This window comes from Vigna umbellata, chromosome 1 (assembly GCF_029865625.1).
Source record: "Vigna umbellata cultivar VRB3 chromosome 1, Vumbellata_1.0, whole genome shotgun sequence".
NCBI lineage: Eukaryota > Viridiplantae > Streptophyta > Magnoliopsida > Fabales > Fabaceae > Vigna > Vigna umbellata.
Window position 1 is genome coordinate 2,620,602 of NC_142165.1, and position 18,508 is coordinate 2,639,109.

General features: G+C 32.0%; 1 protein-coding gene and 1 pseudogene across 1 annotated transcript; one reads left to right on the plus strand and one right to left on the minus strand.

Annotated features, from left to right (window-relative positions):
* Window positions 1-6,152: 6,152 nt before the first annotated feature.
* Window positions 6,153-13,809, minus strand: LOC148204397 (uncharacterized). The gene is made up of 6 exons (XM_088104373.1): window positions 13,696-13,809; window positions 13,453-13,611; window positions 12,983-13,075; window positions 8,018-8,896; window positions 7,188-7,415; window positions 6,153-7,031 (listed from the first exon to the last, which is right to left on the minus strand). Exons 1-6 carry the CDS (start codon window positions 13,807-13,809, stop codon window positions 6,153-6,155), a joined length of 2,352 nt encoding a protein of 783 aa, XP_087960499.1.
* Window positions 13,810-15,341: 1,532 nt separating this feature from the next.
* LOC148204398 (uncharacterized) lies at window positions 15,342-16,054 on the plus strand (annotated as a pseudogene).
* Window positions 16,055-18,508: the final 2,454 nt, after the last annotated feature.

An 18,508-nucleotide genomic window follows, 5' to 3' on the forward strand; every position in this document is an offset into this window, starting at 1 on the left:
AACGGCCTCCTCCGCACGGCTGCTCCACACCAAACGGTCCTCCAAAATGAAGCAGAAAAAAATGGAGGAAGATAAGTGAAATGGAGAGAACGGTTGCAGTGGAATGGAAGACGGAAGAGAGATTTTTCAACGGAAATAGAAGATGGAAAGTAGGATGAAAGGAGTAAAGTAGAAAAGTTAAGTTTTAAATGAATTAAAATATTAAAATAGTAAAAGTAAAAAATTTTAATACAAGGATATAATTGGAATTAAAGAAAATTGGAGAGGTGGAGGGAGAAATGGGTGGTAGTGGAGGGAGTAACACCCATGAGTTTATTATATAGTATTAAGCGATTGAATACTTCGTGGGCCCTTTTATAAAATCGTTTTTGTTTGGAAAAATATTGCCATCATGTTTTACTATTTAATTTTCCCGAGTTTGTAAATTTTACTGTCATTTAAGTTTTTACCCGTTTTATCATCCAATTATTAGTCTTTATATATTTTACTATTTAAGTTTTTCTCATACATATTTTAGTGTCATATTGCTAATAAAGCAATAAATTTTAATAAACACATCAACACTTTTTTTTTAAAATTTTCTTTATCATCAAGTAACACTTTTAGTTAATGATAAAAGTTAAAACTAATCATGTAAACTGTGCTAAATAATGAACACTTCATATTTCTTTACATTATGTTGGCTTTCAAATATATTACTCTTAAGGTTAATTTGCGAAGACAAATTTCAGATTTATTTTATGTTCATTTCAAAAGATTCACGATCGATTGAAAGTGAAGATGTGCGTTGATAAACTATTTTTTCAATCATCGATGCTCTGTGCGGATTATTTATCATCAAATGTCCATGTAACTCTTGCATTTATGATTGTGTATATGAATGTATTCTATCTTCAACGAACGAAGGAAGATAAATAATAATAATAATTGATAATAATAATAATAATAAATAATACAATCTTTTCATATTAAAAATTATTTTTTTTTCTCTCTTTATAATAATATTTAAAAGTATATGTAATATTAACAATTACCATTTTATATTTATTATTAAAAATATTTTGATAATTTTTAATTAATTTTTACAATATTTTACTTTCAAATTCATTCTTATTCCTCTCCAAATCTCTTAAAAAAAACAATTAATTCACTCAAATATTCTTTCACATTCATTCATTCACTTTTCCAATGTATCATGTAAAGCGAAGAAAGTGTTACAGTAACACTAACTCCAATCAAACATAAAAAGTTAAGTTTAGGATAAGTAGTATAAAAGGTTATGTTTAAAAAGATTATCAGTGTTAATACTAATGATTGTTTTAAAAATTAAATAATTTTTTAGTTACACTTACAAAAATTTAGAGTTGTCAAAATAGATAACCCGGCTCGACCCGGCCCGACCCACAATGGGTTGATCATTTAGTGAGTCAATCCAACCCAGTTCACTTATTAGCGAGTTGAAAAAATTCGAACCCGACTCGACCCATCACGGGTTGGTGGGTTAAATGGGTTGGCTCACTAACTCATTTATTTATAATTTTTTTTAAATAAAAAAATTACAATTTTTTTATTTCAAATCTAAATAAACGGTACTCTAAAATAATGTTAAACTCCAAAGACAATTCAAAATAAATAAAAAAATATCATACAATTAAAGCGTAATCCAAAAACATGTACAAAAGACGAACAAATAAATTTTTAATATTGTTAATTTTTGTATCACTTGTTCCTCTATAATATTTTTCTCTATTGAAATATCTTCTTTATCACCATCTATAATATATAATAAAAAAAATGCTAACTAATAATATTGAAGCACAAAATAATAAATAATTAAATTAAATTAGGTGGATTTGTGAGCCAACCCGGCTCATCATGGGTTCAACCCGGTAAGCTGGGTTGAAAACTAGCCCTCATAAAAAAATTACATTTTTTTCAAACCCAATCCGACTCAAACCCGTGGAGCTGGGTTGAAAACTAGCCCGCATAAAAAAATTACATTTATTTCTTAAACTGATACTATTTTAAATATATATATATATATATATATATAATATTAATAATACAAATTAATTACATTATCATATAAAAAATTGTCTCTAAAAAATTATTTTATTCTTTTGATTTAGAAATATCACATATTCAATATTTAAAAACAATTTATTCTAAATATTTAATGTTATCTAAAATATAACTATAATAGCAAAAGTATATATAATGTTTTTATATAACTAAGAGATATTATATTGAACAAAAGAGAAAGACATAGTTTTTCAAAAATAAATCATAAATACAACTAGATTAACCTATAATTAAACTATTGCATTACCTTCATTTTACACTGAATCAACCGCTATCTCATCATTTGCTCAGACAAGATGATCATTATAAAGAAAAGAAACACATAAATAAAACAACATATAAGAAATGATAAGTTAATGTGTAAAAAGAGTATTCATAAGACATATATCACACAAATTGATTCATAACAACAATCATATCACATATAAAGACTCAGACTAGATTCAATGATCCGGAAACACAAAAGCATGTATTGATATCAAACTCTAGTGAGTTATGCATTTGTGGTGACTTCTACTGTTCTGTAAAGTCATTGTTGTTGACAGGGGGAGCTAAACCTACCCTTTATATCTATGTTTTTGATGATGAACAAAAGAATGATTTTATAGTTTCTTGCATAACAAATAACATAACAATTATTTTATCTTTATTGTGTTTGTGCTTGACATATGAATTCATTAATTGATAAATGAATCATGCTTTAAACAAATTGAATATATCATTTCATTTAATAGCCTGAACTTTTATAATGGTCAAATGAATTTATAATTGGCTAATGAGATTATATAATCGATTACACGCTTCGTTAATATGTTAAAACATAAGCAAACCTGTTAAATCAGAAGGAAAAACTTAACAGATTACATAAATTTCTTAATCGATTATAATGAATTAGGATTCAAAAAATCCTATAAATACGCGTCTTGAGCTCTGTTTCAAAACAATTCAATAGCAATCAATTTCATAACTAACTGTTTCATTGAGTTTTGATTATAGGAGCGTCCAAGAGGTGATCTTGAAGAATCAAGTGTAAATTGGGATACTTACACATCAAGATTTTATCAAGAAAGTGGCTTGAACTGTTCTAATTTGATCTGCACCAAGAGGAGTGTAATTGGAAGATTAGGATCATCATTGACAATTTGTAAGGGAGTGAGGGTATTCATCTCTTGTTTGCTATATTTGATTTTGAGTGTGGTGAGAAGTGCATTGAGAGAGATATCTCTATATTTCTATAAACTCAATCAAATTTATAGTGGAATCCCTTCAACTAAGGTTGTTGAAGGAAGACTGGATGTAGGATTGGCCGAACTAGTATAAATTTTTCTACCATTTTCTATTTTATTGTTGATTCATCACTTTTATAACAATTTCGAATGGGTTTCACCCTACCACAGACAAGGTTAATTCGTTAAAATCTTTAATCAAGGTAGAACCCTCAAACTAAGAGTCTCTGCTCCTATCACCACATACATAACCCTTCTTTACTTGAGATTAAATGATTATTAGAGCAACAAAAAAACTCTCAATACTGAATACATATATCAATGCATACACTAAAGAAATCACAACTAATCCTTCTTGGATTAGTATGAACCATTCTCAAATAAACATCATAAACCAACTATTAATTTAACATTGACAAAATTATACATTAAATGTACCAGAAGAAAACATATAAAATAGAGTCATGTACTCCTAATTTTGCTTAGCGAGAATATCTATTCGCTCAACAAATAGTCCTGAAAGCCCACTTGCCTAACGACAAGATAACTCGCCTATCAAAATTATCATTGGAACTCACAAACTTAAATTCTCTCAAAAGTCGCCTAGCGAGACTTGTCTTACCCAACTATTGCCAAGTCGGTGAGCTCTCTGATTTTAGCATCATCCAACGAGTATATTATTGCCCAACAACCACTAAGTTAGTAGCTCTTTGACTTTGACTTTGTCCAACAAGTATATTCTCGCTCAACGACAACCAAGTCACTAGCTTTATGACTTTAATAGCTTCGCCTAGCGAGCATATTCTCACCTAGTGAATCTATATAATTTTGCATATTTATGTCACTCTAGCCGTGCCAAACAATTCAACAACTATTACAAATGTCAAAACATATCAAATTTCAAATTACACTAGCTTCACTATTTCAAACAATATCGTCTACAATACCAATTAGGCAACATTCCCAATTTTATCATACAATTCAAGTAAGCTAAAATAAAACCCTAATTTCAATTCCAAACATCATATTCAATCACATAACTCAATCATGCAGGAAAACGTGCAACCACACAATTAGTAATTGCAAGGTATCAATCATATAAATATGTGCAATTAGCTTTGCTTACTTGAAAGATAGATGCAATTGCTCTATAAGGAATCCCAAATCCCTTCAAGCTCATAGGATGTCTTATCTATACCTAGGAACAACATGAAAACAATAGGGACACATCATTAGAACTATTGATCAGTAGAGACTTGTATAAAAAACTCAAACACTACATGTGAACCAAGATGGTTCCCATGCACAGGAAGAACATATGGACCAATAAAAGAGGCAAAAAACTAACTTACTCTATTAGAGAAACTGATCGAACAGAAATGGAGAGCTTGTGGCAAGGATCGCTCGAGCAGTATCCAATCTTCAAACAGATAAATAGAAGGTGAGAAAACTTAGAGATAAAGAAGTAAGCTTTATGAAAAATGTTCTTAAAGAATACTTGTGTTTTTTAATAATGAAACTCCATTATAAAAACGCTATTTATACTTACTTTTAATATTAAAATAATTGAGTCTTGTCATTTTTAACATACTATCAATTCTGAAACACAATTTTCTAGAATCTTATAAAATAACAATATCTTTCAATTCACTCATTTAATATCTAATAAATTATTATTTTAATCCTTAAAAAAGAACTATTACTTTCTTAATTGATTGAAAAAATACTATATTGTCTCCATATAATAAATATAGAAACTCAATTAAATTAGAAAAAAATATATTAAACCTTTTATTCGTTTGACATATAATCATCTTCTAAATATCGTTAACGCTAATTTAATAAAAGGAAATACGTTAAATCAATTTAAAAACTTTATTAAATAGAAAACAAATATTGTAACAAAAATAAATCAAATCCTTAGAAAGAAAATAGTCACTAAATCTATTTAATTTATTTTTTCTTATAAGTCCAATTTAAATTTCATGGTATGTGTGTGTACATGTAATACTTTGTTTTATCGACAACCAAAATTTAATAATAATAGAAAAGTTTATACAAATTTATATATAGTTCAACAAACTAGAAATCTGACTTAGTACTTATATTTTGCCATAATTGATATACTTAGGGTTTACGGTTTTTTTTTTTCACTTATTAATATATTGAATCCATAATATCTTCCACCAAATTGGTGCCTAACTCATTATGAGATGTCTGGTATTGCTATTGAAAATGTAAAAGAGGAAGTTACATATTAACATGACTGCAGGACTCAAGACCTAAGTATGTAAGGCTCTTGTTTAAGGTTTAAAAAGGTCTTTAAAAAACTATTTTTAGTAATTAGTTGTTTTAGGTTGGATTATGATGTTTTAATAATTTTTTTTAACAATTTATTGATAACAGATTATATGTCATTATTTTATTGGTTCATATATTTGAAATGGACCAATCACAAGCTACTATAAGATGTTGTAAAAAAAATTGTAAAAAAAATTATTAAAAAGACATTTTCCTTTTAGGTCTTAAAAAAATGTTTTACTTTTAAGTTTATTTTAAGTCTCTCTTGAATAGTCGTTGTGTGGGTGCGTATAATCTTATTATTATTATTTTATATATATATATATATATATATATATATATATATATATATATATATATATAAATAAATAAATAAGATTACACTAGGACATCATAGTGTTATTACATATACCTCTCAGATTGAAAAGATCTCAGCATAATCAAAGAGATCACTCGGACAACTAGATCATTGGAAAGAGTGAAATGACGATGCAATATAAAACCTTACACAATTTGTTAGGTTTTCACTTCTTTTGAATAAGATTAACCCATTATGCAACTATAATCAGGATGAGCAGCAGGGTCAGTTTGGATGCGGGAAAGTAATGTAGTATAAGCAGAACTAGCTTCCATCGATTGTTGTAACTGATCCATAAAAATGAAATTAGGCATGGAGAGGACATAACACGTGCCAGAGGAAACATCTGGGAGTCTAGAGAGACCATCCGCAACAACGTTATGAGATCCTGGCTTGTACTGGATTGTGTACGCATTCCCTAGTAACTTAGAGAGGTAGTGTTGTTGTTCTGGAGTTTGTATAACCTGGGACAAAATCTCTTTGAGGCTCTTATGATCAGTATTGATAACAAATGGGTACCCCAACAGGTATTGGCGCCATTTCTTGATAGCCGAAGTAATGACATGTAGTTCTCGGACATAAGTCGATGAATGAAGAAGTTTGGGGCTGACTGGTTTACTGAAAAACGCAATTAGCTTATTGCGTTGCATTAGAACGACATCCATAGTTGTGCCAGATGCGTCCGTATCAACAGTGAAAGGGACAGAGAAGTCCAGCAAGGCAAGAACTGGTGCGCGGGTCATGGCTGTCTTGAGAGCGTCAAATGCGTGTTGAGCTTCCAGAGTCCAAGAAAAGGCATCCTTACGAAGTAAAGTCGTAAGAGGGGAGGTAATATTGGCATAACCTTTGACAAATTTTCGGTAAAAACCAGTAAGGCCGAGGAAGCCACAGAGAGCCTTGACGTTGGAAGGAGGAGGCCAAGCCAACACTACTTGAATCTTGGACGGGTCAGGTTGAACCCCTGCAACAGAAATGATATGTCCCAGATATTCCAGTTGCCTTTGGGCAAATAAGCACTTAAAGAGTTTGAGGTAGAACTTGTTCTCCAACAAACATTGAAATACCTGTTCCAAATGAGAAACATGTTGTGAGAGGGACAAACTATAAACAAGGATGTCGTCGAAAAATACAACAACAAATCAACGGAGAAATGGGTCGAGGAGGGAATTCATGGTAGCTTGTAACGTTGAAGGCGCATTACAGAGACCAAAAGGCATCACTCGGTACTCATAATGTCCATAGTGTGTACGAAATGTTGTCTTAGCAATATCATTAGGATGCATCAAGATTTGATGAAAACCTAGTCGAAGATCGAGTTTGGAAAACCATGTTGCACCACCAAGTTCGTCCAGCAACTCATCAATGGTAGGCATTGGGAAACGGTCACAGTGATGGCGTAAGAGCCCTGTAATTGACACAATAGCGTCAGGACCCGTCTTTTTTGCGAACTAGTAGGACCAATGAAGAAAACGGACTCTTACTTGGTTGGATCATGGATTTCTGGAGCAATTCTCTGACTTGTTTTTCAAGTTCGCATTTTTGGGAATGGGAGTAGCGGTAGGGCTTGACGTTTACCGGTGTAGAATTGGGAAGGAGGTGGATACGGTGGTCAGTTGGGCGAGAGGGAGGTAATGATGGTGGTGATTGGAAGAGGTGGTCAAAATGGAGGAGAAGTCTAGTGATGTCAGGTGGTAGGGAAGTGGTGTGGAGCGGTGAGTTTGTGGTGGTGGGTTCGTGTATGGCTATGATTTGTATTGTGAAAAGTTCAGATGCATTGTTAGTTTGGATGCACCGTTTGAGTTGTGGGCTAGACATGGGGTCTGTGTGACTGTGTTGGATCCTCCTTAATATGATGGGTTGGCCTTGGTGGGTAAATGAAATCGTAAGTTGGGTGTAGTCCATGAGAACAGGCCCAATAGATTTAAGCCAGGGCGCGCCCAAAACAATGTCAACACCTCTCGTAGAAATTAACATGGAGGGTGTGCTCCTGAATTTTTATTTCGACCTCAGGGCAAAGGTGATTACATCACAAGAGATTGCCACAACCAACCATAACGGTCAGGGGGTTGTATGGGATTGAAGGGAGGTCTAGGAATTTGGCTACTCGATCTTGAACAAAATTGTGGTCACTAACACCGTCAACGAGAATAGAAACAGGATTGTTGCCGATTTGCCCTTGGAGACGTATGGTGGATGAACCAACACCGCCAGTGAAGGCATGGAGGCTGACCTGAGAAGGGGTTTCGTCAGCATTGATCGTTGGAGAAGGTGGATCTAGGACCAAAGTAGGGTCAGGGGTGAAATCATCCCCAATGGGGTCTTTGGTAGTGAGAAGAAAAAATTTCCCCTTGCAACGATGGGATGGGGTGAAGATCTCGTCACAGTTATAGCAAAGGCCCTTTTCCCGACGAGCTGCCATGTCGTCTGGGCTGAGACGGCGGAAGTTGACTCGAGTTTGGGGTGCCGGCAAGAGTGCATGTGATGTAGTGGCGGGTGGGGACGCAGTATTTAAGTTAGGTGTTGAAACTGGGGTTTTAGGGCGGAAAAAACGTCGACGTTCCTCAATTTTGTCTTCTTGCAGCTTGGCAAGTTGGGTCGCGTGATCTAGAGATGCGGGGCGGAGGGCCTGAACCTCGCGGTGGATTTCTGGTGTCAGGCCAGAGATGAAGCAATTCAGGGCAAATGGGGCAGGTAAGCCCACTATGCGATTGGCGAGACATTCAAACTCTGTGAGGTATTGTTGGACTGTCCCCTTCTGCGTGAGCTTGAATAAAGCACCGGAAGGTTCATCATAGAATGACGGAGCGAAACGTGTTTCCAAGGCACGAAGGAACCCGAACCAAGTCTGAATCTGGTTGTTCCGGTACATCCACTGGTACCAACTGAGAGCTGGTCTGTCCATATAGAAAGAGGCAACTTGAAGGTGTTCCTGTTCCGGTGTATTGTGGTAGTCAAAAAATTGAGAAATTTTGAAGATCCAACCAATGGGTCATTCCATCAAACCTGGGAACTTCGAGCTTCATGTGTGGTCAGCGGACCCATTAGGGGCATGGGAAGGTGAAGGAGAAACGTGTGGTTGAGGGGAAGGTGGTCGAACCATCAAAAGAGAAAGTTGTTCCATAATAGAATCAACTTTGAGAGTTAAATCATCCAAGCGTTCTGCGTTGGTGGGTCGGTTGGCCATGACTGAAAAATGAGCTCAATGAAAGCACCAAATTGTTAGGTTTTCACTTCCTTAATTGATGGCTAAGGGAGCCCCTGAAACAGATAAGAAAGAGATAGATAATTGAATTTCCATCCCCTTTTTCATTCATACGAAAGGCTATATATAGCCATTACAAATCATAATTGGTTACAGTGAAAGGGTCCTTCTGATTTGGTGGGCAAGGAAATCTATAAAACAAAAAACAATCTACCAAAACCCATAACTAACTTATTCTGGTGCAATGAAAAATGTGACCTGGCACTTCTAGAAACATGCTGACAGAAAGAGATTCTATGGAACGTAATCCCTCAATTGGGCTGGTGTGGTAGTAATCCTTTTGGGCCTTGCATTATTCAAATGGCCTATGGTTTGCTTGCTAACACAATCAAATCTAGCTAATAAGTGACATCAATTGTCTACTAAAAGATAAGGTAGCCTAATTATAATTGAATCATGACGCTAGAGTGCAATATAAAAGTTATAAGGAAAACTTAAAATAAAAGTAGCTTAAATTAATAAATAAAAAATAATAAAAATTTAATTTAACTAGAAAATAAAATTACTTATTCAAATAAAAATATACATCAAACTTTTGAAAAACAAATATGAAACGTTAAGTTTTTTTTTAGTAAAAATTAAATTAAAAAATAATAAAAATTTAATTTAACTACAAACATTCAATGAATAAAAAATTATTTATTCAAATAAAAATATTAATCAAAATTTTGAAAAACAAATATAAAACATTAAGTTTTTTTTAATAAAAATTAAATTAAAAAATAATAAAAATTTAATTTAACTACAAACATTCACTGAATAAAATTAGTTATTCAAATAAAAATATACATCAAACTTTTGAAAAACAAATATGAAACATTAAATTTTTTTAGTAAAAATTAAATTAATTTTGTGATTTTACATTTATCAACTAGTTTTTGAAAATATTTTGAAACGAATAAATTAATTTATCAACTTAAAAATTTCAAATTTAGAGTTTATCAATTAAGATAACTTAATCAATTAACGCATCATCTAATTTTGCCAAACTAAAATATATGTCGTTATTTAGTTTTAAGAATTTGAAAAACGTTTCAAGAGTTTTGAAACGTTGAGTAATCAATGTTAGGTATACTAAGTATATAATATATGACTCACAAATACGTGTAAAAGATGAAATCCTTAAAATAATATAAGTTATTATAAGTTTATTTATGATCAAAATGTTTAATTAATATTTTGATTACATGAAATTAATTCAATATAATTCTTTTTTATTAAATTAGTTTTAACACCAAGGAATTAATTACAATCAATTTTTTTTCTAGATTTTTTTTTCTTTTTCGATCTTCCTTCATCATCTATCACTTACTGTTAATATATATGTAAATATATTTTGTTATTGTATTTTAGGTAAGTATATATTAGTTTATAATTAATATTTTAAATATATGTCTTATATTATTTATTACCTGATAAGTTTCCTAAGATTATTGTATTTATTTCAAACTAGTGAATAAAATCAATTGAGAAAAATATTCTTCTTTGATATTAGATTTTTAGGGCAATTATTACTACTACAAAAAAAAGTACATAGATAGCGCTTTTTGCGCTATCTATTAATAGATAACGCTTTTAAAAAAAGTGTTATCTATTGTCAGCAACAATAGATAGCGTTTTTTTAAAGAAGTACTATTTATTCTCAGCCACCAACACATAACGCTTCTTTAAAGAAGCGCTATCTATTAGTGGCTAACAATATATAGTGTTTCTTTAAAGAAGCGTTATCTATTGGTAGCTGACAATAGGCGCTTCTTTAAAGAAGTGCTATCTATTGGTTCAAATTTTTTTTAAAAAAATGAATTTTAGAATAAAATATAAAATATTGGTTCTATTATGGTTCTATTATATACAAAATATATAAAATATTGAGAAAAATATTATGACAATTCATTAATATAAATAAAAATTATTGGTACACTAATATTTTAAAATTTAATTGTTAAGTCGTCTAGTACGTGTCATGACATAACATTGCTTTATAAGATAATATATACAACCATAACATATATATCCTATCAATACTTATAAGCATGTACATCACCCTAACATAACCTATAAGCATGTACTAATTGCATGTAAACTCCAACTTTCTCTAACTTCAATTATTTGACTTTCATGATATTGTTGACATCTGCAGCTAGAAAAATACTGGAAGAAAGAGAAATAATATAGAATTAGTTAATTAAATATTACTACAAATTAATTATGACGATAAGGAGGTGGTTGTTGGGTTTTTGATATTAGAAAGAGAATAGACATACTCATGATGGGGTTGGTTAACGTGAGAGGATGAGTGTCGGGTTGTGGGTGAGTAGAATGTGGGTGTTGTTTTATGTTGGGTTTCGGTGTTTAAAATCAAGAAGGAGGAATAAAACAAGAAGAAAAGAAGGAAAGTTGCATGGATGTTGGACTGTCATGTATGAAGTGAGTGAGTGGATGATTGGAAGGAAATAATGGAGAAATTACGTTTCAGTAAGACGTGGGTTGGTGTAAGGGAATGAGAGATTGAGTTTGAAAAGTGAAGATTGGTCTTGGTCTAGAATTTAAGAGAGGGTAGACCTGTGTGAAAGGTAGGGGGTCTTTGGGTTTTCTAAATGAGGAAATGTGAATGACTTATGTACCAAGAGTTAAATGAAGAATGTGCAGTGAGAATAGAGAAGAAAATAGTAGTGGTGAGTGGTTTAGTTTTAGTGTGGAAGAAGGGAGGAAAGCGTTGTTGGAAGTGTGAAAATAATAAGGATAATGATACTTTAACAACATTTTTTTTGACAACATTTTAACATCATCTACTCACTTAAAATGTTGTCAAAAAAATGTTGTTAAAATATCATTATCCAAATAATAATGATGGGGAAGAGAGAAGTAAAGGTTAAAGAATGAAGTTGAAGAAAGAAAGGTTTGTTTTTGGGATTTAATTAATTGCTAGCGTGTATGTGTTTATATCTTAGAGTAGTGTGGGCTCGGAAGGGAGTTTAATATTTCAATTCTGGGAAACTTTAATGTCTTGGGTGCAGAGAATAAGATGTTTAATTAATATAGTATAGTTATATATACTTATATATAGGTTAGAGTACAACTTAAATCGATTCACACATTACTCATGTAATCACAACTTTCACAGGTTAACTCTCAATTACCATTCAATGTTTTTTTCTTTTAATATATATATTAGTCTACTAAATTAGTTTCTTCAAGTCACTATTCCCAAGCACGAGTTAATCAGACTATAAACAATGAACTTACTAGCTTATACTCACTCTTTATAAACATAACATTTAACAATTAAAAAATATGACATATATAATCACAATGAACTTACTAGCTTCTACTCACTCTTTATAAACCGTGAAAGTCAATTTCAAGATTCAAGATGGAGGGGCCGCCTTGCTTTTAAGTTCTTAATATAATTAGCAAGCACTAAGTAATTCTAAGATGCCATATAGTTATGTGGTTCCTATCATTATAACAACGTAATATAAACTTGATGATACAAAATAATCACAGAACATGACTTATTTGAACAACCCGAAAGATTCAAATCACATACTTATTTTACAACAAAAGTATATACATTTCATCGTACATGCCACCTTAATAAAAATTAAGGTATGCTGATGTGACCATACACCTCGAACAAGCAAGCCAATTACCCACCAATGTGGTATGCAATTGATTCAACCTAATTGTTGATAACAGCCAAGAGAGTACATTCACAATTCAAACATAATCTAAAATGATAAACTGACTTACCATATCTTGTTCTATGCGGGCATACCCCTTATGAGAGCCCCTATACGAGTACTTAGAGCTTGATGCTCTTTCCTTATTTTGTATGCTTTTTTCCTAAAAAGAAAGATAGTAAACAAATCATATGCTCAAGAATTAAGGGATAAATATATTATATATAGATAATATACATTACCTTGAAAGTTTTATCCGTACGTTTTGCAATAAACTGTCTCCAAATGTCCTCACTAATAATGGATGCATACTTCGCAGGAGGTTGATTAGGAGGATTTTCTAACTAATCTCCATTGTCATCCTTTAGATATTTATGGGCCAAGGAAGTCCTAAAACTCCTAAGCAATAACCCTGCCTTCCTTAATACAAATGTCTTGCGACATGTATCTACATTGAAAGTTAGCTGTCCAAAAAAATACTTAGAAAAAAACAGTTTGGAAATCATAACACATACATTTAAAATAAGTAGTATACATTACTTGTATATTATTCCAAATGATCTCTTTATAGGCATCCAAACTTGAATATTTCCAATCATCATAAGTTATAGGCACATTTGCTCGAACAATGGATCCAAGATAACTGATGAAGTTTGGGCTACCGGGTTCAATGGGTTGACCTTTTGCATTCCATGAAACCTAATATTATGAATAAGTACATATTGAACAATAATTAGGAAAGTAACATATCTAATATACCAAAAAATATACAATGTCCATTACCTCTAATTTTTTTCCCTCACTTCTAGCTTGAACAATCTTATTCATAATCATTATACCTTTCTTCCCTTTAGCTTGGTTGGGAGAAGGAATATCATCTTCAGTAGGAGTAGTCATTTACTTGTAAAAAAAAGTGTTTCAAATAAAAAAAGGGATAACATTAGTAAAAAGGGATAAACATAAGAATAAAACTTTATAAATCCAACCTTTTCTTCTTTGATTTGAAGTTTAAAGACTTAGGTTTCTTATAGACAAAAAATGATGGATTTATCTAAATTCCTTCGTCATGATCATCTCTCCTATACAAGATATCATTTGTTATTGGATCATCATCATAGGATCATCTTCAATATTTGTATATTCATCCTCTATATCATCATTAGAAGGATCATTTATTTTATTGGTCAACAACACAATTGACCAATTGACATCAACCAAATTAGTGACATAAAAAATTTGTTGAGCTTGTGATGCTAAAATAAATGGCTCATCTTTGTACCCCAATTAAAATTCACTTGCATAAATCCCGTTTCATCTTGTCGAACTTCATTATTGTTATCAACCCACTTGCAACCAAATATGGGTACCCGAAATGTGGTGTAATCCAACTCCCATATATGTTCAATTACCCCAAAATATGACATATTTGCATATATAGGACTTCTATCTTTAGCACTTGAGATGTGCATAGATTCAGCCACCAAAGTTACACCACTATTTTGCACAGTACTTTGATCATCTAGGTCTTTAGTGTAAAATGTTCACTCATTAATCATATAACCAGTGTAAGAAAAGACTTGAAAATTTGGACCATTAGCTAACCATCTCAATCTGTCAGAAATTAAAGAGGATTTCACATTTAACTCTGCAAAAATGTGACTTTTTAGCCATTGCATAAAAGTTGCATCGTGTTCTCTACTTATCCAATGGTCAGTCCTTGTTGGATTTAATTTTGTAATCATGTCTTCGGTGACGCGATAAACACCTAATGAAAAACACATTTTCATGAAAATATGGCAAAGAAGAAACGAATCAGAGAAGAGAAGGTGGAAGAGGGAACGAGATACTAAAACGGCAACCCTAAAACGAAAGAAACGAAGGATCCCTACCGCTTGAGGCAGCACGCACTGATGAAAACGCCAACTAGAACGGAGCAAAGATGCCCAACTTGGAAAGCCACATGCACGACAACTGAAACAGAACAAGGATGCGAGAGCCACACGAGATTTAAAATTGTAGTGACTGATCGCAGAATCGAAAATGCATATACACTCTTAGGAGAAGCGTGAAGCAGAAACGAAAACACAAATATACTCTGGAAAGAGAACCGCGAACTAAAATTATTTTAACATAGATAACGCGTATCCTAGAAGGCGCTATCTATTTATTGTGTATCAATAGATAACGCTTTTTTAAAAATGTTGTCTATTCGATTTTTATAGATAGCGTTTTTTTAAAAAATGTTATCTATTGTATCGTTATAGATAGCCCTTTTTTAAAAAGTGTTATCTATTGTTCTGTACATTAATAGATAACACTTTTTTAAAAAAACATTATCTGTTGAGCGTTATCTATGTTCAATTTTGTAGTAGTGTATACGCTACTTGTTCTTCCTTTTCCTTTATTTATTTATTTTTCTTCTCACTGTCATGACAGACAACTAGAGTTCTTTCCATCATACTCTTGCAGTTTCCAATATATAGAACCATATCTCCATCACTCTTGAAATGGAGAATGTCCGATACTCTACATGGACGAAACTTTTTAAAATTACCGCATGTTCTCATAAGGTACTTCATCACATTATTCTCTTGACAATGGCAAAGAAATTGTACATGTGATAGAGGATGAAAAGGACTTATGGTCGACTTTTGATGCTACGGTTCTTTCATGACTTATGCAACCATCTCTGATGACGTGTTGCATACAATTATTGAACCCGATGCCATGACCATGGATGCTTGGAATAGGTTGAGAGATATTTTCCAAGACAACAAACATTCTTGTGTGGTAACTCTTGAGGCCGAATTCTCCAATATTAAGATGGAGAATTTTCTGAATGCTTCAACATTTGTCAACGTCTCAAGTCCCTCACTGATCAGTTGAAAAATGTTGCAGCACTAGTGTCGAAGAATCAAGTCTCAACTTTGGAGAATTCTCCAATAATAAATTTTACCCATATTTTAAGGTAAATGTTTGACAACTTATCATTTACTTCATGATAACACTAGATTGTTGACGATGTTTATGATGAGTTGTTATTTCTATGAATTAGGATTATATAGGGGCCATAAATGGAACACAAGTAAAAGTAAGGGTCCCGAAATCAAATGCTTTGAGGTTTCGAGGAATAAAGGACTAGCTAACTCAAAATGTGTTTCCGACGTGCGATTTCGATATGAAAATCACATATGTTTTAACTGGTTGGGAAGGCACCACATCAGATTCAAGAATATTGAAAGATTCTCTTGCAGGAGATGATAGGTTTGTTATACCTAAAGGTTAGTGCATTCATTTGGTTGTTATTTGTAGATTGTCAATCGCTCATTAGTGGTCTATGTATAATGTTGTGGGAAATATTATCTTGGGGATGCTGGATTTATGCTGAAAAGAACAGTTATGATTCCATACTGAGGTGTAAGATATCACTTTAAAGAATTCACATGAAAAGGACCAGAAAATGCACACGAACTATTCAACCATCATCGTTCATCATTGAGAAATGTCATTGAAAAGATGTTTAGTGTTTTGAAAAAAAGATTCCCCATCATTGGTAATGGCACTGAACCTCATTATGGTTTGGATACAATGACACACATTGTGCTTGGTTATTGCTTCCTACACAACTTACTACGCGGCATAGACAATGACAACTCATTAGTTGATGAGATTGACGGCGAATTAATGGAAAGGGATGATGAAACAACGTCTGGTCAAGTTCGTGAAGAGGATTATAGGGTTGGTTATAGTAATAAGGATGTTATAACAGAAAAGATGTGGCGAGATTATAAAAACTCATAGATATTATACTTCATTGTATTGTTTGATTATGTTATTTTTAATGATAAAGTTTTGTTTGTATGAATATTTGAATGTAATATCATAAGTTTTTTGTGGCAATTAAGTCTCATGGTGTAGAAACAACAATGGTAGCAAAGGCAAAATAAGTGGGTACTTCAAGTAAAGGTTTTGCACAAGCAGGTCAACTATGAAGATGAAACTCATTTTGGAGTGCCTAATTTATTTCTAATCATTTTTTTAACTTAAAAGTGATGTGGAAAAATCTATTATGCCATTTATATAGAATTTCATGGCCAAGGAACCATATTCAGTAAAACTCATGGTACAAAAATAACCATGATAGTAAAGGCAAAGTAAGTGGGTACTTTAGGCAAAAGTTTTGCACATGCAGGTCTACTATAAAGATGAGGCTCGTTTTGGAGTGACTAATTTATTTCTAATCATTTTTCAACTTAAAAGTGTTGTGGAACAAATTATTATGCCATTTATGTATAATTTCATGGCCAATGAACCATATTTACTAAAACTCATGGTGTAGAAATAACAATGGTAGAAAAGGCAAAGTAAGTGGATATTTTAGGCAAAGGTTCTGCACATGCAGGTCAATCATGAAGATGACACTCATTTTGGAGTGCCTAATTTATTTCTAATAATTTTTTGAACTTAAAAGTGATGTGGAACAAATTAGTATACCATTTATGTAGAATTGCGTGGCCAAGGATCATATTTAGTAAAACCATGGTGTCGAAACAATAATGGTATCAAAGACAAAATAAGTGGGTACTTTTGACAAAAGTTTTGCACAGGTATGTCAACTATGAAGATGACACTCATTTTGGAGTGCCTAATTTATTTCTAATTATTTTTTCAACTTAAAAGTATGACTTTATCCAATTTCTTTACAATTATTTTCTATTTGCATTTTGTAGTTTTTGTCTATGTTGATGACCATATTATTTGTGGAACAACCATGAAGTCATCCATTACTTTAAAACCTGTTTGCACACTTATTTTCACATGAAGGTTTGTAAGATGACTTATATATATTTGTTTTACAAGATTTGAATTTTCATAGTGCATACTCTTTCTTAATTTATATAGTAATTACCAACACACAAGATTGAGAAATTGCATTACGAGTTGTTTGATACTTGAAAAAACAACTTTTCTCAATTTATATATAGTAACCAACACACAAACATTAAGAGATTGCATTGCGAGTTGTTTAATACATCAAAAGCAACTTAAGTGGGAAATTCTTTTGGATAAAGAAAGTGACTTAAAATTATATGGTTGATGTTAGTTTTATTAGGCTAATTATTGTATAGCATGACCACGGGATATATACTTTTAGGATATATCAAATACTCAACATATGGTATCTCACTTATTTGCATAAAAGTTCAATACACTTCACTAATAATCACTCAATGTGAGCTAAAATGGTTGATAGAGCTTTCATCATGCCTTAGCCACTCACATCCTCACCTTATACATGTCCTTTGTGATAATTAAATAAATCTTCATATTGCTATCAGTCATTCATGAAAAAAAAAACATATGTTAGTTATCCTTTTGATATAAATAATGAGTAATGGGAACATTTACCTACATTATGCATTTATGTCTCAACCTTTTGAGAGTTAATTGACATTTTTACTAAAATTATTGACATATATATTAAACATATATAATCTACATATACCAACTTGAAGAAAGTAATTATATTTTTAATATTATACACAAGTAACAAATCCAATTTTTTATTCTCAACTTTAATTGAAATCAATAAACA